The 27,279-nt window shown below is 41.7% G+C and overlaps 2 protein-coding genes across 3 annotated transcripts; both read right to left on the minus strand.

Moving 5' to 3' along the window:
• Nucleotides 1-5,283: 5,283 nt before the first annotated feature.
• Nucleotides 5,284-10,482, minus strand: slc50a1 (solute carrier family 50 member 1). Of its 2 annotated transcripts, XR_015087841.1 has the most exons (7): nt 10,278-10,482; nt 9,973-10,050; nt 8,443-8,566; nt 8,188-8,349; nt 7,790-7,890; nt 6,774-6,893; nt 6,047-6,073 (listed from the first exon to the last, which is right to left on the minus strand). XR_015087841.1 is itself a non-coding variant. In XM_086038144.1 (6 exons), exons 1-6 carry the CDS (start codon nt 10,343-10,345, stop codon nt 5,975-5,977), a joined length of 651 nt encoding a protein of 216 aa, XP_085894270.1. In that variant the 5' UTR covers nt 10,346-10,482; the 3' UTR covers nt 5,284-5,974. The 2 variants fall into 2 exon arrangements, 1 of the variants encoding a protein (XP_085894270.1); XM_086038144.1 differs by lacking the exon at nt 7,790-7,890 and having other exon boundaries at nt 5,284-6,073.
• Nucleotides 10,483-12,022: 1,540 nt separating this feature from the next.
• Nucleotides 12,023-23,574, minus strand: efna1b (ephrin-A1b). The gene is made up of 4 exons (XM_086038735.1): nt 23,361-23,574; nt 14,871-15,166; nt 13,364-13,549; nt 12,023-13,283 (listed from the first exon to the last, which is right to left on the minus strand). Exons 1-4 carry the CDS (start codon nt 23,456-23,458, stop codon nt 13,162-13,164), a joined length of 702 nt encoding a protein of 233 aa, XP_085894861.1. The 5' UTR covers nt 23,459-23,574; the 3' UTR covers nt 12,023-13,161.
• Nucleotides 23,575-27,279: the final 3,705 nt, after the last annotated feature.

Raw genomic sequence — 27,279 nt, forward strand, 5'->3', positions numbered from 1 at the left:
TGTCAAAATTATGCGACTGGCTTGTGATAAGAATAGCATGGATTTTATTGCCATAGCAACCCTGCATCACCGCCTACGCGTCAATGGATAAGAACGGTGATTCCGAATCACTGAGCGCCATGGGAAATTACCCAGTTTCACTTGGTTCGTCAAAAAAAAAAAAAAAATATATATATATATATATATATATATATATATATATATATATATATATATATATATATATATATATATATATATATATATATATATATATATATATGAATTACGTATTTGCAGGCACAATCACATGCAGCTCTCCTGCAAGTGTCAACACATGCTGGACTCCAACTGGTTGCACCTCAGGGCATTTTCTCAACATAGTGTATATGTCTCTCTCTCTCTCTCTCTCTCTTTGTCTGTCTGTCTGTCTGTCTGTCTGTCTTTCACTATCTCTCTCTCTCTCTGTCTGTCCCTCTCTCTTTCACTCTCTTTCTCTATCTCTCTCTCATACACACACACGCACACCCACCCCCACACACCCCCACGCACCCCACTCAAAATATGCCACAGGCATGGAGCGTGCCGAGGCAGGCAGGAGTAAAGTTGTGAACGTGTGTCATAGTTTGACTTATAAAACATTAACCCTCCGTAAAGACCACAGCCACCTGTTACGCTCACAAACATCTACAGTAAAAAAAATAAAATAAACAAGACTACACTATGGAAGAATACAAGTGAGTAAATCCAATTTGCAGCCAAATGAAGTGAGTTTATTGAGACGTCGGTGTAAAGTGAGATGTGCGTGCCATATGATATATGTAAGAAATGAAGAAGTGTGCATGCATGCAGGCAAGGCAAGGCGGGACGTCCTGCCCTGACAGCTTAATGAGCGCCTGTCCACGACAACTCAACGTCGCAAGGCCGGCAAAATAGCAGCAAGACGAGGAGGAAGGGGGTAAAACAATCTGGCGCGCTATGCACCGCCCCGAGGACACACACACACACACATGCATGCACACACACACACACTCTCTCTGAGGGTGGCTTTTACTTGTTTATCTATGTGTAGAGCAAAGGTCTTTAAATGACAACTGCACACCGGTGGAGACTCATATTTCCCACTCTGTGTGTGCGTGTGTGTCGTGATGCATTGCAGTAATCAACAAAAACAACTGATGGTGATGTTTTTAAGCCCTTAGCTTCAAGGGGGAAATTATTTATTTGGACTGTTTTAACACGCATTTTGATGATACCCTTTAAACAAGGCGAATGCGTGTGTCTGTGTGTGCGCGCGCACGTGTTCTTGTCTTCGTATTTTGACGAAGTACAGACATGAACCTCCTTCGGCCAGACATCTTTCACAGTCAGGGGAGTTAAGATATGGAATGAGCTATCCTCTCATGTGAAAGCAACACAAAATTATTAAACTCTTTAAAGTTAAATTGGCAAAATGGTTGATTGAACATCAGGCCTGCATTCATAGGTAGTGTGTATGTGGATGTGGAGGGGGGAGGGATTAGGTTGCGTATTTGTGTTCCACTGTTTTAAAAAGTGTATTTACTAATGTGGATATGTCTTGAAAGTTGTTTGTGTTTATTTTTCCTTTTCTTTCTCCGATTGTTTGCTTAAATGCCCTTTATACGGACGGGCATTGGAAATTAGCATTAGCTACAAATGCGGTGATGCTGTGCATTGGAGATTGTTTTCCATTCAACTATGTTGTGGCATCTGTCCCTATTCAAATAAACATGAAATTAAATGAAAAATCATGGCTGACTTGTTGTGTGGGGACAGAAATGTGTTCACAATAAAACTGGAAACAAAACAATTGATATATATACACACACGCTTATACACGTGTGTGCGTGTGTCTGGATATCTCAGCGGGTCTGCACAACAATAGAAACCCCCCAAATTCTTTAGAAAACGCTAATACAGTTTTTTTTTTAATTCTCTATGGTGATGGAGAGAAATGTGGAAAAGATTTCCAGGAAATAAATACCCAAAAGTCAATTATCTGGTCTGACACCTTGGGGGGGTCCAAGCATATTTCAGGTGGGAGGGCGGTGCCCCTGCGGCCCCCCTCTAGCTCCGCCTCTGCACGTTTATGTGCACTAGGAGTGTACATATGTGCAAAATGCATGTGCATGGCCAGAGTAGGTGTACATTTGTGCACGCATTCTTTGTGTCTTCATGCTTGCCTGTGCACTGCATGCGTGTATACTGTATTTGTGCTATTTGTGTGTGAGCATGTGTGTGTGTGTGTGGGATGCAGCACGTGTGTGCACTGTAGGTGAGCAAGTGCGCCGCTCATTTGTGCAGGGCACGTGGAAGTGCTGATCTTGAGAGCAAGATGTAGTAACTGTTCAATATTAGAATAAGACAAGCCCCATTAAAGCGCTCCTAAATAAACACCACCTGCAACTCTCGGCCTAAAATAAGTGTGTGTTCACCTTCAAGCACATGTCAGGAGTGGGGAATGAAATACCAAAAAAAAATATATATATATGACGATTTCATTGAATGACTTTTTATCTAAAGTGTTTCGCATTTACGTTGGCGTTATCCTGAGAGTTTACTATGCCTGCAATAGGGTAAACAATACAGCGGGCCTGTTTGTTACGTGTGAGCGTGTAGTAGCGGAGTAAGGGTGAAGGTGGTGTCGGCGGTGGGGGGCTACAATCAGCTGAACAATGAGTTGGACTTGCAAACAGGATCCCTCTGTTTCCTGCCTCCTCGTGGACACACACACACACACACACACACGCGAGCTGACGCTCGCATTTTGGGGCCCCCTATGCAAGAAGCACCTTGTACAGTTTGCGCAAAGTGATGACACACACATACGGTTAGCGGACACTACTCATCACATGGTGCACCCACGCAGGGAGGCATAGCCTGTCCCAGTAAAAGCACACCTGTCCCAGCTGCTGTTTTCCACATTAGGAATGTGCTTTCTCTGACTTTCCACCCTGTGCGCCCCCCGTGGTCACACCTTATAAATTTAAGCTCTCGTGTGCGCAGGGATCCACACTGTCGAAGTTAACGACAATGTTTAATGATTTGAATGATTTGTACAGTGGAGCTGCTAAAGTCCAACTCAATTTGTTCTGTTTACGAAATTAATTTTGCCCCTATGAGAATGAATGCATTCCAGGGTTGAAGTGTGCCCATCATAAAACTTGAATGAACTGTACAGACACTGGTTTAAGTTGGATTTTTTGAGATTCTCAGCTACCATACAGTTGTAAAATAAGATGCTCTTCATTGATTATAAAAATACATTATCCACATTCCACTAGTTGAAACGCAGCATTCTGATTAATATTGTGTTTCAAAATGCACCCGTTTTTAGCCATCTCAGGGGACGTCCAATTTGTGACTTCTGTCGACTGAAAATGACATCACAGACCTTCAAGGCTCAGATAATGACCAATCATAGCTCAGCTTCAGAAAGCAGTTAAGCCGTGATTGGTCGTTATCTGAGCCCTGAGGGTCTGTGATGTCATTTTCAATCGACAGAAGTGACAAAATGGCCATCCCCAGAGACGGTTAAAAACAGGTGGATTTTGCTGCTTAACTCATATTTCACATTACCCATATTGCCTTGTTTCAACTATTGGGCCTACATAAAAACATATTCTTCAAAAAATATGTTTGGGTTGACTTTTCCTTTGAATATGCGGTTAGAAACCTTTTTCAAATAGCAGACACAATTATCATTTTTAAACTGTTTCTGCGTTTTAACACAATGTTTGCACTAATCCACATGATCTAAGCCTACGTTCAACGGTTCTTGCTTGTTGACATTTACTATTAAATGTCAGACAAAACTTACATGGAAACCATTTAAATGTCTGCCTTTGATTCATGGCCTGTCTTCCGTTCAATCTGCCGCCGACTCTTTTGGCCACATTTGTTTCCCACCTCCACTCACTTAGCAGCACAATGCCGTGTTGTGTCTTTGTGTGTTGTGTCAGGGCTGTTTGAGCTCAGGAAAAGGATTCATGTAACACACACACATGGGATGAGAACCTCTGGCGTGGCCTTTCCCACCACTGGCCTCTCTGTATCAACACACTCACATACAAACAAGCTCATTCGCACTGCTGCGCCATGAAACAAGCTTTTGTCTTCTACACACACAAGCAAAATCCTTTATTATCAGGGGATGGCCTTCAGGGGGCGCTATAGCTCCCTCTCGTATACCAATGGCGTCCCTACAAACGATTATTTTATGTATGATTGTTATTATGCTTATTATAAATTGTACAGTTGGTCACAAAAGCATTTTACACGTCCGAATGTAGCAGCGGCACAATAGTCAAGACAGTGCATGATACACGTCTTAAAATAATGAAACTCTAGGTTATCAAGATTGATTTTGATCCTAGATGTGTCAATAAAACTGCCCCGTGTTGGTATCACAAGCTTAAAATGGCTACGAAGACAACAAAAATGAAGGAAGAAAATTAGACCATTAGCTGCATTATGGCAGAATAATCACAACAGTACATAATATGAAGTTTGAAATGACAAAATCAGGATGATCCAAAATGTGTACAAATTGGCAGACATATTCAAACGCTATGGTGGCATCGCATTTTTGAAGTGGCTACAAGGACAAAAAAAACCCCCCAAAAAACTGAAAACGAAAGACTATTTGAAGTACAGTATCATGCTGGAATTGCCACAACAGTGCATGATATGCTGCTTGACGTGTCAAACTCTGGAAACAAAAAGGCGTGCTAAGATGCTTTTACATGCTCAAAATGCCTACGAAGTCCACAAAAACTGAACACCGTTTGCAAAACTAAGCCAGAATAGTCTCAATAGTGTATGATATGCTTCTCGGAATCATCAACTCAATATTGACTTAAATTTAAAATCTGAAACTAGAAAACACGTTCTTAGAAAATCAAAGACCACTTACAGTATTATGTAGGTGAAGTTACGATAATGCACGATACGCTGCTTGAAATGACCAAACCAAGATTCATTTTAATGTTAAGGAAAATCTGCAGACAATTTGAGGCAAAAAGTGGGCATCACAACATATAAAGTGACTACAAACAATATGACAATCTGCAGTACTATGATGGGACAGTCAAATGCATGATAGGCTGCTTGAAATGCTAAAATTAGCTTAGCAGGATTGTTGTGATAAAGATTGTGCACACAAACAATATGTTAATTATTATGTTTGCAATTCACTGTGTTGCTTGATTATACTGATGTATGTTCCTAATATTTTGGTTGATAGATGGTTTGGTAAACATTGAAAAAAAACAACAACAACACTTGGCACTTTGTCATCCTTTATTGACATAAAACAGCCTTCAATCATACTTAGGTCCATTTGCACTTTTTGTCTTATTCAAAAAGCTTGCAAAAATAGACAATGTAAACAGTCACCATAAAAACAACACATAATTTACTGCCACGGATTTGCACTGATATGTTATCTAATAAAGAAAGGCACAAGAGGTAATAGAATAGAAAAGTCTTTTCCAAAGAGAAGACAGTAGAGAGGAAATGCTCCACACGAGTACCCTTATGTAAAATAGCAGCCTGTATAAACAGTCTTTGGATTGTAGAAAACAATTCAATCCAATTCAATGGATTACATAGTAACATTTGAAAACTGTGGTGGGTCAGAACATGTCACTTTCTTAATAGCAACGACTGCGAAGGAGTATTAGAAAAACACGGAAAAGAAACATTTTACCAATGAAAGCACACAATGCTATAAGAAAATGTAGTTTTTCTTTTCAGCGTCTCCCTAATACTCATTCGTACACTACACAAGGCACTTGAAGGGGACACGTTCCACAAAATACCAGATTTTTTTTTCCCCAAGTATTTTTGAATACATCCTTGAAAAATGAATACCTTTTGTATACTTTCAGTAAAACTTTGTGGAATGTAGACATTATTGCCACCCTGGTGTCAGTTTCTCTTAATGTAATGTACATTACTGTATATGACATGGTCATATCTGCATGGATTTATAGGGAGGGCTGTTGTGGGCAAATCTCCAAAACAAGTAAAATCTGATGGCGCTAGTGAGGATTCCAGGAAGGTTCGGGACCTAAAATGCACACACATAATAATAATAATAATATTAATAACAATTATAATAATACATTGGTGGTCCAACTTCATTTAAAAAAATATATATATTGTAAGAGAGAGAAAGAGTGAGGGGGCGGGGGTTGGTGGTGGGACAGATCTTGAGAGCGAGAAGACATGACCGAAGCCAGAAAACGGGCTGTGACATTTGCAACGCGAGCTCTTGGGCACTTTGACGTCAATTTCCGTCGACAGCAGCGGTCGGTACTGCATGAAATGTCAGCCTCCTTAAATGGCTACCCAATATTAATCCAAATACAGCGTGTTTCAACTAGGGGGGTTCATATAGAATATACTGTTGATAAGAAGATTTTTGACTTGACTTCCACTTTAAGCTTCATGCATATAAATACTAAAGTACGCATGTTAGGTGTAACTATTATTTTTCTCAACTCAGGTTTGCCATCTTCACATCCAACACAGTAGCATCCGTGACCCTGAATGCGTGTGTACCGGCCGGTGAACTGGCTAACGTGTGTACAGCGACGGTGTCGGTTGAGATGCTCGTCAGGTCAGATAAATATGTTTGTGTTTACTGTATTTTGCTACCATTCAATCGTATCAAGTGTGCTCAAGGAACAACTGGTAAGTCATGGCACCACTGTAATGACACTTAATGTCAATGATTGTGTGCGTGGCATGATGCAAGTGTGTCGTACCAGGATGTAGTAATCATCCAGCTGGAGGCCGTAGAGGAACCAGGAAGTAGACGTGAGGAAAGTGGCCACCGTCAGAGGGAAGGACAAGCACTGCACGTTACCACTCCGCACGATGGCCATCTGAATGAGAGGACATTCAAAATTACAAATCAGCAACACCAAGGAGCAGCCTCAACGACAACTGTTCACAGAAGACGACTGTAAAGTTAAACAAGTATGAACAGGTTACGTGAAGCATGCAGACTCAAAGCAGGAAGACTTCAGAGTAACCAGATGTGTAGTCACAGAAAAAGAACAACATTTTTTTTATCAGTGTTTCTTTTTAAGTAATGTTGGTGTTAAAAAGAAATATTTTTTCCACTATTTCATTTGCCGTCAATCGCACGCAGATTTTTGCTAATTGCGGGGGTCAACTGTGCTTACATTACAGTTTCATTTCTTTAAAAAAAAGCTGTAATCATACGAGAATAAAGTTTATTTTGTAGAAAAAGCTATGATTTTTTTAAAAAGTCATTTTCTTAAAAAGTAATAGTCATATATAAAGAAAAAGTTGTAATATTAAGATAATAGATTTGTATTCATTTTAAAAATCGGAATATTTCGAGAACAAAAGTTATGTCGAATATAAGTGCATTTTGATGAGACAAACGTTGCACCATTTTTGTGGGAAAATTGTCATGTTTGTAACAAATGTCGTTTTTTAATATTAAAGTTTGTATTCTTCTGGAAAAAGTCAATCTTGTGAAAATAAAGTCAGGTTTGCAAAACAATTTAATTGTATTGTCGACACAACACAAAATGCCCATATTCATTCATTTTAAAATAGTCTGAAGTTGAGTATTTCAAATAGTATTTTAGTGGGTAAAGGATGATTTCTGACCATATTTCAAGACTGAAGAACCACTGAAAGGAAGAACTAATCAGTCGTGTACCCACTCAAAGAAGGACCGGATTTCTAACTAATTAAGGGGCTGCAAAGTGCCAACACATCATTAGGCCGACTGTAAGAAGTCAACCTGGCGTCTCCGAGGGGATGGGGGCCAAACGGTGAGGGAATAACAGGAAGATGCAGATGAGGAGGAGAAGAATGGCAGGAAAGCGACCGGCTCGTTTCTGACTGTGAGGCAGATGGAGGGAAGGAGACAAACAGGATCATAGACAAACACAACAGGAAAGAAGACATCTGATGGGCCCCGTGACACCTGACTGTTCTCTGCTACATAAATATACGCATGTACCCAACGATATATTTGACTATAGTGGAGGACAACTGCACCGCAAACTACAAACACAAGAATAAAGTCGAGTCCAAAAATCATGGGAATCTAAAGCTTTACTTTTTTAAAAAGCGTGATGATCATCAGTTCCATAAGTCCCACTTGGACACGCCTTCACCTAAGTACATTTTTCTTACCAGGTCTGCGAGCGGGGATAGGTACACACACACAGTGGCCACACTGCAGACGAGACCAAGCTGGTTTAGCCGCATGTCGCCCGGAGGAAGAAACAACGCAAAGTACAACCCGGCGCTGGTCCCCACTGTTCCGAAGGCAACTATTTGGAACAGGACCTCTCTCTGACAAAAGAAAAAGAAAACAAAACAAAACACAGTCTCAAGCATCACGTAGGCACACACACACACAAACTTGATGACAGCTGCCATGCTGACCTTTTGTTTTGTGTACTTTAAGTATACGATGATGTAGAGGGCCTGCAGTAAAGCGCCGATGAGATTGACCACAATAATTGTATGGTCTGTCTTCAACATGCCATAGTATAACCATCCAATGTTACTGGGAAACCAAAAACAATGGAAATGATGAACAGGGCAGGAAAACAGAACAAATATGTACACTTGTCAGACTGTGTTGACGTTTTAGCTTTGTTGCCTTTTTGGTGGCTTGCATTTTTGATGATCACCTAGACTGATCTTTTTGACAAGCAAAAAAAAAAAAACTTCTGGAAAGCATTGGTGGAGGCCTTTTAATATGATGTTTGACTGGTTTGTGGCGGATTCATTTTAAATCATGAAAACGTGTTTTGGTGAAAATAAAAAAACACAAAAAAAAAAACCCACGTTTTTGGTCACTATGTCATAATATTAGGACAGACTGACAAAATGTGCTTTGATTGATTTGTGACATTATGAGCTCTCTGGGACATAAACACAGAAGGACACGGCACTACGGTCACATGTCGCTGATCGTTTCATCATTTTTAACCCTTGTATGCTGTTCGGGTCTGTGGGACCCACGTTCAGTTTTTATCAAAAGAAAAATGACCCAAGGCATATCTGAAACCTTCTCCTCATGGTGATAACACACTGTTATGGGATTTTCTAAATTATTATTTTATTTTTAAAAACCGATTAGCACATTAATTCATAAATGTGATCTAACAAAGGTAAAGGGCAAATATTAACAATTTTTGCTGTTCAGACGACTTGCAATTAAGATGTAGTAAGCATCCATTGAGTATTTTAACCCATTAAAGCCAAAAGCGCCTGGCTCAACAGCTCCCCAAAACCTAAGGCCGTCTTTGGAATAACCCTTGAAAACCTGGAGTTTTCCCAGAAATTCAACACCTACAAAATAATTAATATCTCAGCCCCTGTAGCAGACAGAAACATAATTCCAAAAGATTTTGAGACCTTAGACATGTGGCTAGCATACAGTTATTTAATCTATACTGTTTCAATCAAAGATGTAAAAATAAAGTGTCAGTGTAAGAGAAGCACTATTTTTAATTTTAAAAATCGAGTGGTAATTACCATCCTCTATTTTGTTACAAAGACGCCGATTTTGTCATTGTCTACAAATATATATCTTCTTAACTATATGTCACGTTCGACTGGTTCTACTGGTTCAAAGTCCACAAGCGCATCGCCGATATCAGTGTTTTTCAAACTGTGTGCCAGGCTCCAGGCTTTAAGGGTAGAATGACGGTTATGCACTTCCATCCTTAATGGGTTAACAGAAAATGATTTGATTGTGTTGTTTTGGAAACCCCAAACTGTAGTGGGTCCACCAGACCCATCAACACTGGCTGAGTACCAAAAATACGAACACCTTACAAGGGTTAAATGTTGCATTGGGAACTCGTTTAAAACATGCAGCAAGTCTTCACACTTTCATTCACTTGCAAGACTGTTTAGGTGGTGGTCCTGTTTTGGTTAGCAAATGCCTCAAATAGTACTTACTTGACACATGTAGAAATGAAAGGCAGAAACTGAATGTTGTCGGTGCTCTTGGATGTTTGCATTTTTTTTAGGTCGACTCTGCACACACAAACACAAAAACAAAATTGAGCAGGGAATTATACCATCTCGTAAATATTCATCACTGCATCTGACAGCTACAGTGCAACAAGTTTACAGCGCATTTAATCTGTGAAATAAAGTTATTTCACTTCACAGACCCAATGATAAAGAAATGCTCAAAACGATTGTTTGTATAGAAGCCGGCTGAAAGTTTGCCACGCCGCAAAAAAATGAATTACACTTACAATCCAGTCGAGAACATCCCGAGTGTGAACACGATGCACGCCCATGATAAAAGATGCAGCAAATCCATAAAAAGGGTGTAAAAATAATAACTATATTAGGTATTTAGAGTGTATTGTCTGCTTTTCGACTTAGTCTTAAAAACAGAATTACTACACCACGCAGTGGTTTCTTTTCTGGATTGATTTCCGTGTTTGCAAGCAGTTGGTCGGTGATTCTGCACTGCAATTGGCTGTTTAGTGAACCACGTGTAGCGGATTCAGTCCAATGGGCTTCTAGATCTGATGCTTCTGACGACTTCACAAATCCGGGGGGTTGAGTTTTGATTCGGTAAATGAACAACGATATATAGCCATGCGTTTTTCTGCAACTTATTAAATTTAGAAATAAGTAATGGATTGATGTATAATACAGTTAAAATAACTTTTCTGATATTATCCAAACTATTGTTTGAATCAGAAAGTTTAACTGAAATATTTCTTTACTTGTTGACCGGTAAAGAAATACTAGTTCATATCAATGATATCATTATACACAGTAATCTATATTAATGTGATATAAAACTATTGTTTTGATCAATATCGCCAGAGTAGCATTTATCTAACATGACGTTGTACATTTTAATTGCACTGCATTTTAGCGATACATTCTACAGTATTCAAGAAAAGGTCCTATTTTAGTAACAATTAAATGAAAAACGTCACCTTTTAGTATTAGGTATTACAGAGGATACGAGTCAAGTAGAACATTCTCATCGCCCTGACAACACTCTTGAACAACTCTCAAGTTTGACCTTTAGCAACAGCACTTCACATATAATTTCTACTCCCTTCCTGCCTTTGCTTCATTTTTGACATTTTATTTGACATTTTACTATTATTTCCCCTTTGGTGTCTTTGCGTTATCATCCTATTTGACTGTTTCAAAGATTTACCCATTCTGAGAGATTATCTCTGTGTGTTCTTTGAATAGTACTGCAATAACGCTTGCAGGTTGTGTACTATTAATTGTAATATATTGTTGTATTAGTGTATTCAGTGTGTACTCCACCTGTCACCACAACGTCTGCCGTGATCAGCTCCAGTTCACCCAGGACCCTAATGCCGGCAAGCGCCAAAGAAAATGGTTGGATGATGGACACGTGACACTGACATCTGCTCGGTGACATCATCATTGCTTTGACACATACATACACGGGTTGTCACATTGCACAAGATCTCGCAGTCTCAGCTCATCTCTGGTGAGTATGTAAGAAGCAGGTATGACGTGATGGTGGAGAAGCAAACAAGTAGTCCTTATGTTCCGCTATGGGATGTACAGTATATGTTGCTCGGTTTTACAAAGGTTAGCGACTTTTGACAGTTTTCAGTCATTTCTGAGGTTTTTGACGGCTTGTTTGCCGTGTGTTTCTCATTCCAACGTGTGGGCACGTCCTCCCTTTCTTGCCTGCAGAGAGGATGTATGGAGCAATAAAAGAAAGAGGCGGAAAAGGCCCCGAAAAAAAAGGGTGCAAGTGAGGAGGCGAGAGTGACACCTTCGCACCCGCTTGCTAGTGCGCACCCCCACCATCCGTGTTTGGTTTGCAGTCTGTGAAATGGAAGCCAGAGCAAACTGCGGCACACGGGATGAAAGTCGTGGAAAGCCGAGGCCGTGAGAGGTTGGGAAAGACCCGTGGGCGGGCTTGGAACACATCGGTGGGGATAACTTTGCCATTTGCCAAAATGGGGTGAAAAAAAACAAGACAAGATTTATATTACAACACTTTTGTTTATTCCATGAAGTTTTCACATCTTTAAACAATATCTTATAGTTTTTGTATGTACAAATGTACATATAAACATATAGAAAACAACTGTACAGTGTATGTTTTCAAGAAGTCCCTTCAGTTTGAGGTTCGACAAGTTGGGGGTCGCATCTGCAAGCATGTACCATGACAAGACTGACTAAACAACATTGCATTTTAGGTTGGATTATAGTTGGCCATTTTCAAGGACAGAAATTTAAAAGGATTTGGGATCAACAGTGAAAGAATCACTACTCAAGTACAGTTCAGTTGTTTTTAACTTTTAACTCATTCACTGCCAGACATTTTCAGACCTTCTTTTATCCTAACCTTTTAAAAATTTTTGAAAAAAATATAAATAAATTCCCGGGATTGAATGACTGGACTGTGAAAAGACAAATAAATTCGTCAATGGCAGTGAATGAGTTAAGTACAATTTTCCCCGTATTTCGCCATAGTGTTGATGTTCAAAATGTGCATCATATTACAGGGACTTCCAATATTATTTTCATGAACACTTAGACTTAATACGCCACTGTATTTTACTGTTAGCCATTATGGTGGTACTTGAAGCTCTTAATATATTTTTTAGGGGAGGTACTTGGTATAAAAGGATTGAGAAAAATCAATGAAATGAACAATTAATAAGATCTTAATTACAAAAATGATTTTAAAATGGTCAAAGTACTGTTTGATGTAGTCCCTGAATGAAAACGTGTTGTAGTGAACAGTGGTATGCTGACTGAAGGCTTGCGGAGATGAGTGCTACACAACAACGGCACAAAATAAAACCACAGTTCTAGCGGCTGACGCAGGAACAGGAGGTGTACCTACTGAGTGGTACGATAGACTTACAAATTGCTCAGAACAGAAAATGCTGCTTCATCCTCATCATAATACAAAAAAAATACAACAAAAACAAAATGGAGGTCCTTTTCTTTGGAGCGATCCACACTCCACATTCACGTCACAACACACACACTCACTCACAGCTTTGTCTTCGTATAAAAGATCTGTATTCATTATAAAAAAAAGAAATGTCCGTGATCCCAGTGACCAGCACTAGGCTGCTTTGCAGTTTTTTTGTGGGGGGGGAGGGGTTCTCAGTGTAGCATCGCCACAAACAAAACCGGAAGGAGCGTCAAGAAGAGCGAGAAGGAAACGGGCCTTGTTCCTGAATTCCCGATGCTCCTCTGGACGTTGGGCTCCATGGCGGTCGGGTCGTCTGAGAACACGAGAGAGACAAGAAGTGAGCGAGTGACTCAGTGGTGTGAAAAAGCGTCTGGCCGCCGGTCGATTCCTCACCTGCTGGGAGACGATTGGAGAGGTTGTGAACTCCGCCGGCAGAGACCAACTTGGCTTTCGAAGCGTCCGAGCCCTTCTCCGTGTCTGGCTTGGATTTGCCTGCGTAAGTCTTTGCCGAGCCTTTCTGTCCGGCCACGTCCACTTTGAGCCTCAGACAGTCCTGGCCGTGATGATGCATCGGCTTGGCTGTTGGGAGCACACACAAAAGAAACATTGGTTATTATTAATATTCATATATATTTTATAAATACATTTTTTTTAAACATGGTGAAACCTCGAAAATTTATTATTAATTTCATAATAGTGAGTAGTTTTACTTTTTTTTTTCGTGATTAACTTGCTTGAATACATGTATGACTACTCAGAATGTTAAAATGTTACATTTTTTAACAATAGCCGGGTTTACATGGAGCGATGTTTTCCGATTAGAAAGGATCTGAATGACCAAACGGAATGAAAATGCTCCATATAAACACACCAATCGGAATACAAAGGCCAAATCAGAATGAAATTCCATTCGGATCCACAGTGGTGGTAGCTTCCTTTTCCCAATCCGAACGAGCATCATGTAAACAGTTGAATCGGAATGGCCAAGTTACGTCCGGTCTGCGCATGCTCCGTCTTGACATAAATGCGTGGTGACGTCATTGTCTACGCACTTTAAAATGACAAAAAAGTCTCCATGTAAACCCGGCTAAACTCACTAGCGAAGTTTAAAGTTTTGAAACGGTTTCTTTCCCTCCCCTGTCAGGCTTCAAATAGTTTGCCTTTTTTTTTAGTTGGATTCCACAGTAGGCAACTTGTTTTTGCACCTCTATGTCAGTAAGTATGACATTTTTACACATTTTGCAAAGCAGAGAAGCTTGCCATGCATGGTTAAATACACTCTCCATTATTTGTCAAACGGTGAGTAGTTTTACTTTATTCTGGTTGTATTATATAGTGGGTGTCTTATTTTTTATTTTTATACTTGTAGGACAGTTAAAAATGATAAATATGTTTCATTTTCACCAATTCTACTTGGCAGTGAAGCTTTCTATAAAACAGTGGGAAACTTCAAGAGACAATGATGATTTTTTTTCTCCTTTTCCTTCTCCTTTGTGTGTCTCGCTGTCAAATGGTGAGTAGTTTTATTATATTGTCGTCGTAGTATGCGGCTACTGTATACTACTTGTTTTTACACTTGTATGACCATTACGAATGTTCAAATGTTACTTTAAAAAACAACAACAAAACAATCATTGTAAAATAATTTCCTTTCCCTTGTTCTTTCCGTGTATGTCCGGATTCAAACAGTGAGTAGTTTAACTTTATTTTAGTTGAGCTTGTATACCAGTTAAGAAATGTTACTTGAAAGTCTGCACAGTTAATGGTTTGGCTCCAATTTGACTTTTTACTTCCCTGACTTCTCCTGGGAAAGTGTTTATGATAACCTTGGCGAACCCTGCCCACGTTCGACCTAAAAATGTGCGCTGTAATCTCATTAATATTGCCGTGAAATACTTACAGATGTAATAATAGCTCTCTCCCTGCCTGAACTCCTTGCCCAGGGTGAAGGGGGTGAAGCGCTGGAACTTCTCCGAGAACTTTTCGGGGGCGTGGGGGGCGAAGGGCCGCGAGCACTCCCAGCGCAGCTGGTCGAACGAGTGCGGCTTGCACACGTCGTAGTCGTCCCTCTCCACCATGTAGAGCACGTAGCGCTCAGCTGAGTGCGGCGGCACCTCGCCGTGGCCGTAGTGCGGGCAGACGATGTCCAGGTAGTCGTTGATGCGGACTTCCACCGTGTAGTCGTCCCACAGGAAACTGAGGAGGGGAGACGAGAAAGGCGCGTTTAATGATCGAGGGCCTCACAAATGTTTTGATTGCAAGCAACCGCCTTTGACACTAATAATGAGGTTTAATTACGCGTGTCGCAATGCGACGCGCACCTGTTTAGCCTCTGGTGCACGTGCAGAGTGTTTGTGTAGTTCAGCTTTGTTGCATAAAGCGCTAATTAGTGTGACAATTTAAAAGTCAGGTTGGACTTGTTCAGCCGAGGCGCCGTTCCGCTCACACACCTTCCACTTACTCTTGCTACTAAACACCACTTGAACACTTTTGTTAGACGCACGCATACATTTTTTTTTAACATTCTCAATGTGTTTTTCTCCACTTTGCTTCCTTCAAAGACGGAGACAAAGGGGGCGTGGTTGAGCCACTCTGACGCCCTCCCGCTCTCTTTTCATCTTTATCCTTCCTTTAGGTTTTATGGCTCTTTTCAAGCCTCGCCGTCTCCACCTTACTAACTCACGTCTCTGTGAAGGTTGCGTCGCACCAAGGTTATCAAAGTTAACCCAAAGTAACGAAATAACTGACACTGACAAAAAAAGATGTTAATGTTAAATACTATAAAAATGAGAGTGCCTTAAAAAAACGCAAACTAGCTGAATAAATTAGCTTTTGGGGGATTTATTATGTATTATAATGCTATGTATTTATTTCGGTATTATTGTCCAGCTGTACAGAAGGACAGTCTTTTGAAAATTGTACTTTATTACACATTCCTTGTGCCTTTTTTTTTTTTTTTTTTTTTAAATCTTGCACTCAACAAATAGTCCAAACACTAAAACCAACACTAAAACAAAAATTAAACTAAAACGACGCACCTTTGAAACTAATAAAAATTATTAAACCAGCTCGAAAAACAAATTAAAACTAACACAACGTGAAAAAAACAAAAGCCAAAATGAAAGAAAAAAACTGCCTACGATTTGTGCTGCTTTCAAGCAAAGTGTGCGCAAGTAGATGCTAGGAAGGCAATCTATCAATGTGGGCTTTTAATTTGAATTGAAACGCGCTTGTGAACGAGAGTGCGGCAGCACGTGAAAGCGACGACAGCTTCTGTGTGGTGTTCGTGCGTCCGTCGGCATCAAAGCGCAGGACGTGGTGCCTCTTTACCCCCCTCTCAAAACCTCCTCCTGTTGTTGTGGCTCATGCTTGGACCCCCTGGCCAAAGCAGACACAGTGGCTCCAATCACGGGCCTTCAACCCCCCCCTTCCTGCCTCTGCATGTGTGTATACGTCTGCGTGTATGTTAGCAGTAACCCACCAGTCAAAACATGCTTTGTTAGCTGACCACAGTTCTAAACTTAAGTGGGGCCAATATGTTGATCAGCCCACCAAAACTCCTCTATGCAAGTCCTGAAAAATGTAAACTATCGCCACGAATGACATTTGTTGCTGCTTAAAAAAAAAAAACTCTCGTTGCTTTCTATTATATTTATCTTTTCTGTTACAAGTTACAAGTAATCAACCTGTCCCCGTATCTATTCCCTATCAGCTTCAGGTCCATGTACGACTATGCCCCATGTCCTCCAGTGAAGAGTTAGAAGCTAATAGTAGAATGTTATAATGTCACTTGTAGTACTAGTAACATGCGGTGTCATCTAGTGAAGTTTTGCCTAACTAGTAAAAATGTAATAGCTCTACTAGTGCACAGAAATGTCATACAATAGTGAAAAAAATATTACCAGAAAGACAGTCGTTCCGCTACAGGAGTGTGTGGAACTGCCTAGCGAGGGAAAGGGCATACTACTACTGTAGTAAATGTACCTGACGCTGGATATCAAGGATATTGAATAAATACTCAAACGTCTTGTCACATTACCCCGAGTGCACCTTTGGCTCTGCGTGGTTTAGCAAAGGCATTAATGGGAAGTCCAATTGTCTAAACAAGCTTTGTTTTCTAACTTTAGGGCTTCTATATAGTGGCTTGACCAAAGCGGAGCAAATGGATAGTGTTGCCAATTCCATTCACAGCATTCATCATTAGGAAAAAGTCTCCTTTTATTCAGCGCCTCCAATGGTCGAGCTAATTAAAAGCTGTTAAGCGGTCCGGGGCCAATGTGTTGACTAGAAAAGGAGGGGAGGAGAAATGAATCGGGGGCAATTATAAGCCTTCCCCTCCCCATAGAGACTGAAGGCCTGAAGGCTGCGGGGCCCCTCCACCCTCGGCACCTCACCCCCCCGTGGAGCCTTCACTTTACCATGATTGGAGCGGATGTGTTCAATTTATGAGCTCATCCAGCGTGCTTTTCTCACAATTAACTTTTGGCAATTGTTTTGGACTAAATCCGAAGCGCCGTGTGACGCAACAATTGGAAAACGCTCATTATGATGTATTATGAGCATTTGTGGGTTCAGCGGTGTTTCCTCTGAGGTTTCATTTGTTGTTTTTTTTTTTAAATATCAGATGAGAACTGTTCCCAAGGGCTGCCGGTTTCCCGCCCCTTTACATCTGGCCCATCAAAGCTCTCAGCAGCCGCGTCTCTCGCCGCCACAGGCTGACACTTCTCGCGGGGGTGAGAGTCGCGTTAACGTGATACTGAAGCTGCGTCGTGTGTACGAGGGGCCAGGTGTGCGCGCGTGTGTGTGTGTGCGGGCTCGCACCAATTTGCTCAGGTTTTCCCGTGTGCCATTCTCATACGAAGGCGCTCCTGAGGAGCACATTTCACAAGGGTTGCAGTACACTACTAAAGAAGTACTTTTTGCGCCTGTGCGGGTATCAGCTGATCTATTTGACTTGACTCATCGCTATACAGTTTGACTTGATCAACCCTGTTGTATTCTGTCCGTTCTGTTCTTTTGTTCCATTGTGAACCAACATGGGGGTGACCGTCCAGTAACCGTACCGCTGCAAACAATACCACAATGAAAAGTAGGCTTAAAAGTGAGACGTGATGGATCGTTATGGGTCGCTGGACCCATTTCACTCTCAAAGAATTGTCACTTTCGTACGAGAATGCAATGCCCTGAAATGAAGTGTAGTGCCTGGTGCCAACGTGACTATTGAGGGCAACTCCTGCCGCGGGCTCATGAACACATCTGCTTATTAAGGTCGACTGTCTGTTTGTGGCAGAGGTAGGTCAATTCTCACTAATGAGCTTTTCGCTGAGCGTTGTTTGCGCGCGGGCGCCTATGACATTTGTAGGCCGCAGACGAGCTCGTTTTGTCATCGTCTCATTTTTTGACTTCCACCCCCTCCCTTCCATCGCTCGCCCCTTTCTCCGTTTTCACCCTGACCGTGCTACAGTGCCTTTATTTGTTTCCGGAGCCATTGGCTGGCTGCTTTGGGTCAAACAACTGACACGCTCTTTCACTGGGGAACGCATGGGTTAGGAGGTCAGAGTTCACGGTTGCTATGCTCAGCAGCAGCAGCAGCAGCAGCAGCACACGTATCTGTTTCACACGCGCAAAAACCGCAGTCAGCGACATCGAAACACTAAACAGATGAACCTCCGATGCACCCTGCCGCCGCCACTTGCTCCTCGGGTGATCAGGACCAAGTGTGCGCGTACTGGAATGTTACGACGAGGCGGCTGCGGTTTGGACGGTTTAGCGCTAAGGACATGTACTCGGATGTGCTCATTTAATACCCTATTAATTCACTGTGGTGTGTCACGTTTCCGCCTCTTTAGCACCGGCCAAGGAGCTGTCAGTGGTTCTTCCACTGTTGGATCACTCTATTACAGTCTATTGACTCTAGTGTATTGCCAATAGCATGCAGTAAAAGGATGTGCAAAATAATACCGTACTTGATTAATGGAACATTACTCATTCTGTCCCTCGGGTGGAGTTAATTGATTGATTGCGACAAAATGGAGCGCACCAGCAGAGTTCTCTCAACTAGTTTTGCTTTCAAAACAACAACAACATAATGTTAGCTATCCTTGATCAACCCAGCCCAATTCCATTCACGATTTGCTTTAATGCGCATGCGCATTTTGACATTTGCAGAATAAGAGGGTTTCAAATTGTCACCGCCGCCATTGCACACCCATTGAAGCCTCCCAAACTGCTCCCCTCCCTTCATCCATCACTGTCCACTCTCTCCTCCCTTCGTCTGCCTCGCCTTTATTCTCACAAATGAGCCCAACCCCCCCACGTCTTCACCTCAGGGTTGTTCCGTCTCTTAATGCTGACTTAATATACCAGAACTCTTCATGCAGGCTAATTTTTCAACACGCAGTTTCACCCTTCTTTCACCCTATGTCCAGACCTCTACTCCTCCCCTCTGCCCCCTAATTCCTTTCACCCACCCATTTTTTTCCCTTCTCACATCCTCACAATGTGTCAGCCATGAACAGCAAAAGTCTAAACAGTATCATCTTGGTGGAATGTGGCGGAGGGGTACACGGGGATAAATTCAGCACGCAGTCAGAGTTGACCAAGTTCTGATTTAATTATGGCTAAAGAAAACCACCCACAGTGGCTAAACTGGCCTTTAGGGGGCGATGGTGCGCTACAGGCGGGATTTGCAAAACTATGTCTGCAATGCAATGAATGAGCAGTGTACACACACATATAATGCATGCCTGCCCACACATAGGACAATGCAGGGCCTCTGGGATACTACCAGAGTTGAGAGGTGCTCTGTCCACCTCCAGTGGAAAAATACCAGGGCCAAAACAGAGACGGGTCTGTGAAAGATGGTGGGGGTGAAAGTGAGTCGGGGGGAGGAGGGGGAAGGAGGAAGTCTGGAACACAGATAAGGAAGTGAGAGGAAGAACAGAAAGAAGGAGAGGACAATCACAGAGATGGAGTACATCCACAGGCAAGTGAGTGATGGGCGAAGAAGAACTTAGCTTTGTTATTGATTTAAAAAAAAAAAAACTCAGAAAAATGGGGTGATGTATCACTCCATTATTGTCATTAGCGACACACTACACTGATGCAATCAATAGGGCTCATTACTGGACTCCAAGGTAACTATTACACAGTGAGTCGATTCATGGTTTGGCTTTCAGCATCATGTGGCATTTTAATGCCAAGGAACTATGTTGAAGAGAGTTAAGGAGCTTCATTTGGACAAAAGTGGAGCTTTGGCACCATCTTGTCGCATATTTGCGCCAAAGAACTTTGTTGACGAGCTTCAATTGGATAATAGTAGTGCTTTACCAGCGTCTTGGACCCAAGGAACTATGTTGAAGTAAGTTGAGGAGGTTCATTTAGACTTATTAGTTTCAGTAGAGTCCACGATTGTACTAGTCTTCTGACTGGACTCCCTCAGAAGAACATCACACAGCTGCAGCTCATTCACAATGCAACATATTACTTCATTAAGTACCAAACTTTTTCAGACCCCTCTGTGAAATGACGTGCAAATATGTCATTGGGATGGATTGAGTTACTCCAGTCCTAAAGGTTTTACACTGGCTGCTAAGCAGCTGTGGAATAGACTTTAAAGTTCTGCTACTGGTCTATACATGACTAAATGGTTTAGGTCTTGAATATGTTAAAGAAATACTAATGGAATATAAATCCAGTAAGCCTGAGGTTTACATACGCGGTCAGGTCAATTAGTGGAGCCCAGACTTGTAAGCAAATATGGTGATGCAGCATTTAGCTGTTACGCTGCATGCAAATGGAATAGCTGCTATCAGAAGTGAAGTCAGCCCCAAGTGTGAATGCAGGTTAAAAAGAAAGTTTATGTTCCTATGTTCAGGGTCCTTTAAAATATTTTTCTTGCACTGTATGTTTTGTTGTTGTTGTTTTTTTTTTTTTTTAGTAATTTTAGGAAGCTACCTTTTACGTCTTCAATTCTTTTGTTTGTAAATGCTTTCAAATGTTGTACTTTCAGTTATGTAAAGTTAATTGTGTATGAAATACTGTAAATAAAGCTGCCTGCTTGCTTGCCTATATAAAGTTTTGGAGTCAGCCAGTCAGAACCTAGACCTAAACCGTCTTGAAAATGTGTACACAAGAGGCCTTCTCTGACATATTTAAAGCACTCCTGTATGTGCCATGCTGACAGAACCCCACCGAGAAAGAAGAAAGTACAATGATGTACTGTACTTACTTTCCGAGGATAAAAACCATATAGAAGATTATGCAAGGATTGATCCTCGTGGCTATTTTCGCCTCATAGATTGTGGAGGACATAATGTAATGAAACGGGCCAAAACGTTACATCAGCGGATCACGGGAAAGGATAAAAAATAGCACAGAACCAAGCCAGTGAGATGATAGTTTTGTGTCTATGGGTCAGATGGTCAGATTACAAACCGTCTGTAATCTATGTTAGTGTGCGCTCTCTTTCTAGCGGGATTAAGAGGCCCGACCGGGAAGCAGACGGGCTGCGTATGAAGAGGGGAGGGTCGGGAGTGGGAGAATTTGAGGTTGGCTGGGAGTTGTTTTGAGTTTACGCTCGGCCTAAACTCGTGCCGAGACAGGCCCGCTGACCGCCTCTGCAATCACGGCGAGACGTCACGCTGGAGTCCTGACTGACACAAATCACGGGAATGCGCGGGCGGGAGGAGATTTAGGAGTCTGGAGCAAGTTTAGGGGGGAAAAAAACAAAACAAAACAGACAGATAGTCACAGAAAACCTGTCATAAACACACAGCTGACTGCGTGGAGTGCAGCACTGGAATGCTGTCTGATGCTAATATTAACAGTGAAGTCCACCCGCCCCTCTCTCGCCAGCCTACAGTGTGTGTAAGTGTGACTCACACATTTTCACGGTGACGGTGCCTGAACTGATTGCCGCTCCCTATTTGACTCTGACGTGCGCACAATCACAGCAGCCCACAACTAATCTCCAATCATTTCCCATTCAAAACTGGATAGAGGTACCAAATGCTACTATTAAGTAATGCCACTGTTCTACTCTGGCACATACAAGAAGAGGCATGTACCATGAAAAACAAGACTAGACCTGACTGCGAACAACATGCCTCACCACCTGTCATGAAGGAACACACACACAAACACACACAAGCGCGCACACTAAATCATTACTAGTGGACACTTCTCCAACACACACACACACACACACACTCGCCTACATGAATGGGCAGACTGCTGCCATCTGCTCACCGTCCTCATCCCTAAGACAAATCACTCGCTGTACAATCGAGACAGAGAATCAATTAGCATCACTTATCCACAGTCACGGCGCAGGCAAAGGGTGCTGACGGATTTAGCGAACAGGTGACCGATTGATCACCAGGGGGTGGGGACCAGATTGTGGATTAAGATGAAGGGGATTATCAGCATGAAATTGTCTGATGAAGTTCGATCTATCTTTAGACGCTGCAAAAAAAGGATTGTGGTTGTGACATACTGTATAATGACCACTCCTGTTATTTTCCATAGTGCAGTGGTGGCAAATTTATGGCCTGAGTGAGCATTTGATAGAGATCCAAACACATAAAACCTCCTAGGAACTGTTATGAAGTCCATTTGAGAGGAAATTTGGCTGAGCCCCACTCAGGTGTAGTGACTCAGGTGGGTCAAATCTTTTGAGTGACTCATGACAGCAAAACAACTCAGGACTGCAAACTTTCCACTAGTCTCCCCTTCTTTTATTTAATTGCAGGCACTAATGTTGCCCGTCTTTTTAGGCCCGTCGTTATGGTAAAGGTCAATTACAGCGCCACTAATGTAATCAAGACATAGAGCTTTAATGGCTTTTGCCTTACCGTTTTATTTTTAGTCTCGATTAATCGAACGAGCAGTGGGTGGATTTACATTACAGTCAGACCTACTTAAAGAAATAAAAAATCATCGTTCTTTCTGTGTACGCTGCTCGCACTGAAAGCTCAATAAATCGCACCCCAACTCGTCAAGCCGCATCGATCGTATTGAGTGGTTGGCTGGAATTACATTTCTGCCCCCCGCTGCGCCCACGGCAAAGGAGTGCAATCAGCATTTTGTGCACGAGATGTGGCACTTAGTGACGCTTCCTTTACATAATTTATTTATAGCTATTTCACCGTGCGTTGCTGTTAAATATATACCCTATAGTGCACAACCTGTTTGTTGCTGTTGGAAAAAGTCAGATGCATAGAATGCTGTCTGCATCAAATACATGCCACTGATAGTGAGAAACTAAATGACGTTTAACGCCTTCAAGTGCGGTCTTTGTCACAAAAAGGACACTTATCTGACTTGTAACGCCTTCAAATGACACAAACATGCAGTATTATAGTGGACGCACGTTGCCCCCTGCACTTACTTTGGATTAGAGCTGTTCCAGTAGACGCTGTGCCTCTCCGCGCGGGCGAACCAACCTCCGACGCTCAGCACCAAACACAGCACGCACGCCAAATCCATGGTTGTCTTTTCACCAAACAAGCAACGCTTTAATAAGCTCACGCGAGTCTTGTGTGTCTACTCGATGCAGGTCAGGCGCTCCAAACAGTATCGAAACTCTACTGACTATTTGGCCAGAGCGCGACTCCCGTCTGTTTTGTCTACTCGAAACTCCGCCCTTACGTAGAGCTAACCAATCACGGAGAGGTCGCTCGGTGTGTGTCCCGCCCACCATCAGGAGCAAGTGCAGACGCGCCGTCCAGCTGCTGCTGCTGCTGCGAGAGTAAAGACGCCAACACAAAAACAACTTGTAGAAATAGAGCACGTTGAGAAGGAGTCAACAAGACGTAAGATTTAAAAATAGATAGCTGCATCATGCAGACAGCAAAATACGATGGAAACATAAATACAGCTAAGAAACATGCATTTTCCCACACGGAAAAATTGCAAAAGCATTTGTAAATAAAATCATAGTCACTGCAAGAAAAAAGAAAAAAGACAGAATAGACGTTAAGAAGTAAGAGAAAACGTAACAAAAGTGTCTGAGTGTTGAAAATTACGTGTGTACATATGTTTATAGTGGGAAGTAACACAGAAAAACGACTTACTTAACTTAAAGATGGCTTAAAAGGGGTGGATTTTGCTGCTTAACTCATATTCCACAAACGCAATTATAATCAAAACGCCATGATTCAACCAGTAGGCCTGCCGAGAACATATTCTTGAAAAAAGTATGTTAGGGCTGATTTTCTCTTATTAATTATTTCACATTAGCAAAGCTTTGGGAACAGGTTGTTTTGATGGCAAAAAGGCTTGAGCAAATACTATTTTTGTACCGTTTTTGTGCTTAAGTACTTTTCAGAATCAGACAGTGAGTACTTTTGCCACGTCCGGGGCATGATGAAAAGAGTCAACAAGATGTCCATCCATCCATTATCCGAACCGCTTATGTAAGATTTAAAAATAGTTAGCTGCATCATACAATGCTTACAATAGGATGGAAATGTAAATACAGCCGGGAAACATGCCTTCAAAAGTTCTGAATGCATTTGAAAAAAAAAATCATACATTCAATGGAAGAAAAGTGTATGCATTGTAAAACAACCAAAAATGAACATTAAAAAGTACAATAAGTGTTAAAAAAAGTTCGCCTCAAAGTCAAGTGTGTACGTGTTGTTACTCTGAAACCAAATATCTTATTAAGGTGCCGGTACTACCAGCTGCCTTAAAAAAAACAAAAACATCTTCAAAGTGTCTCAACTGCAGTGATAAACACATTTGACCTTCAAAATATGCAAAACACGTCTAATTGGTTGGTATTCAAGTACCCAAAGAGCAAAAACTGGACAAAGTTCAACAGATGATGATTTTACTTCCCTTCTGGTCAATATTGGAGTTGTACAGTTTGCCGGTCACAATAATGGTAGAAAGAAGTTTGGAAATAATTTGTTTTGGTCTCATTTTCCTCAATCATAAAAACCTGGCATTTGAACTGGGGTGTGTAGACTTTTGATATTCACTGTATAGACAAACACAAATCCACACATGAGGAAAATGTAGTCTTCCATGAACTTAGCATAGGGAGAAAAGGTCGCAGTTGAAATTGAAATCCTGAACCTCACAACTGCAAGATAGACATGCTAACCGTTCATCCACTGTGCTCCCTCGTTAAGTCTGTATTTATTTAAAGAAAAAATTACAATAATAAAATAAGATGCAACAATCATAGAAATGAGCTTTTGTCAGTTAAATGTTTTGGGCCTTTTTCCAACATTTCTTCTGAGGTTCCCCTAATGCTGTACGAGTCATATGTTGCTCACTGCTGGTGCAATCTGTTAATTTCCACACTAACTCACGGCATTTGCTTTCTACACATTTTGTTATATCACGTAGCGATGTTGTAACACAATCGGTCCGTGTATCCGCTCGTGTGACGTACCGCAACGTAATGCACTAATCCACAAAAACAGACTGTCAACCTGACTGCCTGTGTGAGAACCCCACTCATGAGAAGTGTGTATTTAGTTCCAGACTGCAGCCGTCGAGGCACGCTAGTGTGCTGATTACATTTTGTCAGGTCGTCAAGAATTATTACGCTCTTATCAGTCTGATCTCATGCTCTGCACTCGGGCCTCGTCCCCAGACGGGGGACTGGAGAAAACACGGGCACAGATGGAGTGGATAAAGTCCAGGCCGTGGTGTGTCAGTAGGATTGTGGCCGCAGCAGGAGAAGCCTTCCCTGGGGCAGGGATGGAGCCCAGCCTGGGTCAGCTGGCTCGGTGTTCCATGGCTGCGGGGGGAAACAGGAGGGGGGCATTGTCTGAGCATGTATGTACATGGACGGGTGCGTGTGGGTGTGTGTGTGTGTGTGTGTGCTGGGGGGGAATGGGGGCGTTGTCTGTCTGTCCTTAGGCTTGGCTGGGCAAGCACGCACACGCTCTACTACTCTGACACAGGATCTCTCACACACACTGAGGGGGTGTTAATCATGTCTGAGGGAGTTATTGCACTCTGGTGACGGGAAAAATGACACAAAATGATGTGTGGGTAAAAATACTGGCACTTGTAGTCAATTAAGGAAATAGACAAATGTCAATAGACTCTCCAGCCGCCCCATTAGCAATCAACTCAGTTTTTGACATAATCTGGGTGGTATTTACATAAGTCAAACCAAACATATTTTTTTCAAGAATATGTTCTATGCAGGCCCACTAGTTGAAACAAGGCATTCTGATGAATATTGCGTTTATGGAATATGAGTTTAAAGCGGTCAAGTCAACCCAAACATACTTTTTTCAAGAATATACAATACAATACGATACAATACAATTTTATTTATATAGCGCATTTCAGCACAAAGCACTTTACAAACTCTGCTGGCCCAGTAGTTGAAACAAGGCATTCTGATAAATATTGCGCTTTTGGAATATGTTTTTAGCCATCTGTGGGGGCGGCCATTTTGTCACTTTCTGTCAACTGAAAGTGACATCACAACTACTCAGGGCTTAGGTAACGACCAATCGCGGCTAACCTGTTTTCTGAAGCTGAGTCGTGATTGGTCGTTACGTGGGGGCGGGAGGGACTTTCCAAATACGTTGGTTTATTTGACTCATTTGTTAGCTTGTTTAATATCACCGTTACGTGATGGAGACAACTTGACATGAGTTAAGAGTCAGTCATAGATGGATGTAACGGAGAGAATTCGGTCACTTTTCAAAATAAAATGTTTTTCAGCCTCGGATAATAAATAAACCGGAAATATATATATATATATATATATATATATATATATATATATATATATATATATATATATTTTTTTTTCTTTCTTTCTTTCTTTCGGTCCAAAGTGGCCTGCGACCCGGTACCGGTCCGCGGCCCGATGGTTGGGGACCCCTGCACTACACCATATTGAGAGCTGTTTTTATTATTTTGCTGACGTTGTTTGGCCATGAGAGGTCCAAAATAATAGAAAGAGTTCTAAGGATGATGTAGCGCCGTTCTATGCCGCTACAAACTACAGCCACAATAATAAACCTGCAGCGGAACCTCTAAGGTTGTGAACACAATCGTTTCCAGGAAGCTTTTCGACCGGCCGATTTGTTGATATTGAGGGAAATATTCCAATAAGAAACAATGGAAATAGATATCATCAGTTCCAGAGTTAAGTTCCAGTATTGTGCATCAACATAAACATTAATTAACTCAACAGGCTCATTTAGCAGTATAAATTCTGTTCTTCTTCATTTCACGATGCTGACTTTTTGCTGCTTTAGCGATACTGCACCGAGCAGCCAGGACAGAAACATGATTTTGTCCCTGTAAATTATCTTCCTTGTCCT

The sequence above is a fragment of the Filicampus tigris genome, chromosome 8, assembly GCF_054856515.1.
Source record: "Filicampus tigris isolate MCC_2025a chromosome 8, RoL_Ftig_1.0, whole genome shotgun sequence".
NCBI lineage: Eukaryota > Metazoa > Chordata > Actinopteri > Syngnathiformes > Syngnathidae > Filicampus > Filicampus tigris.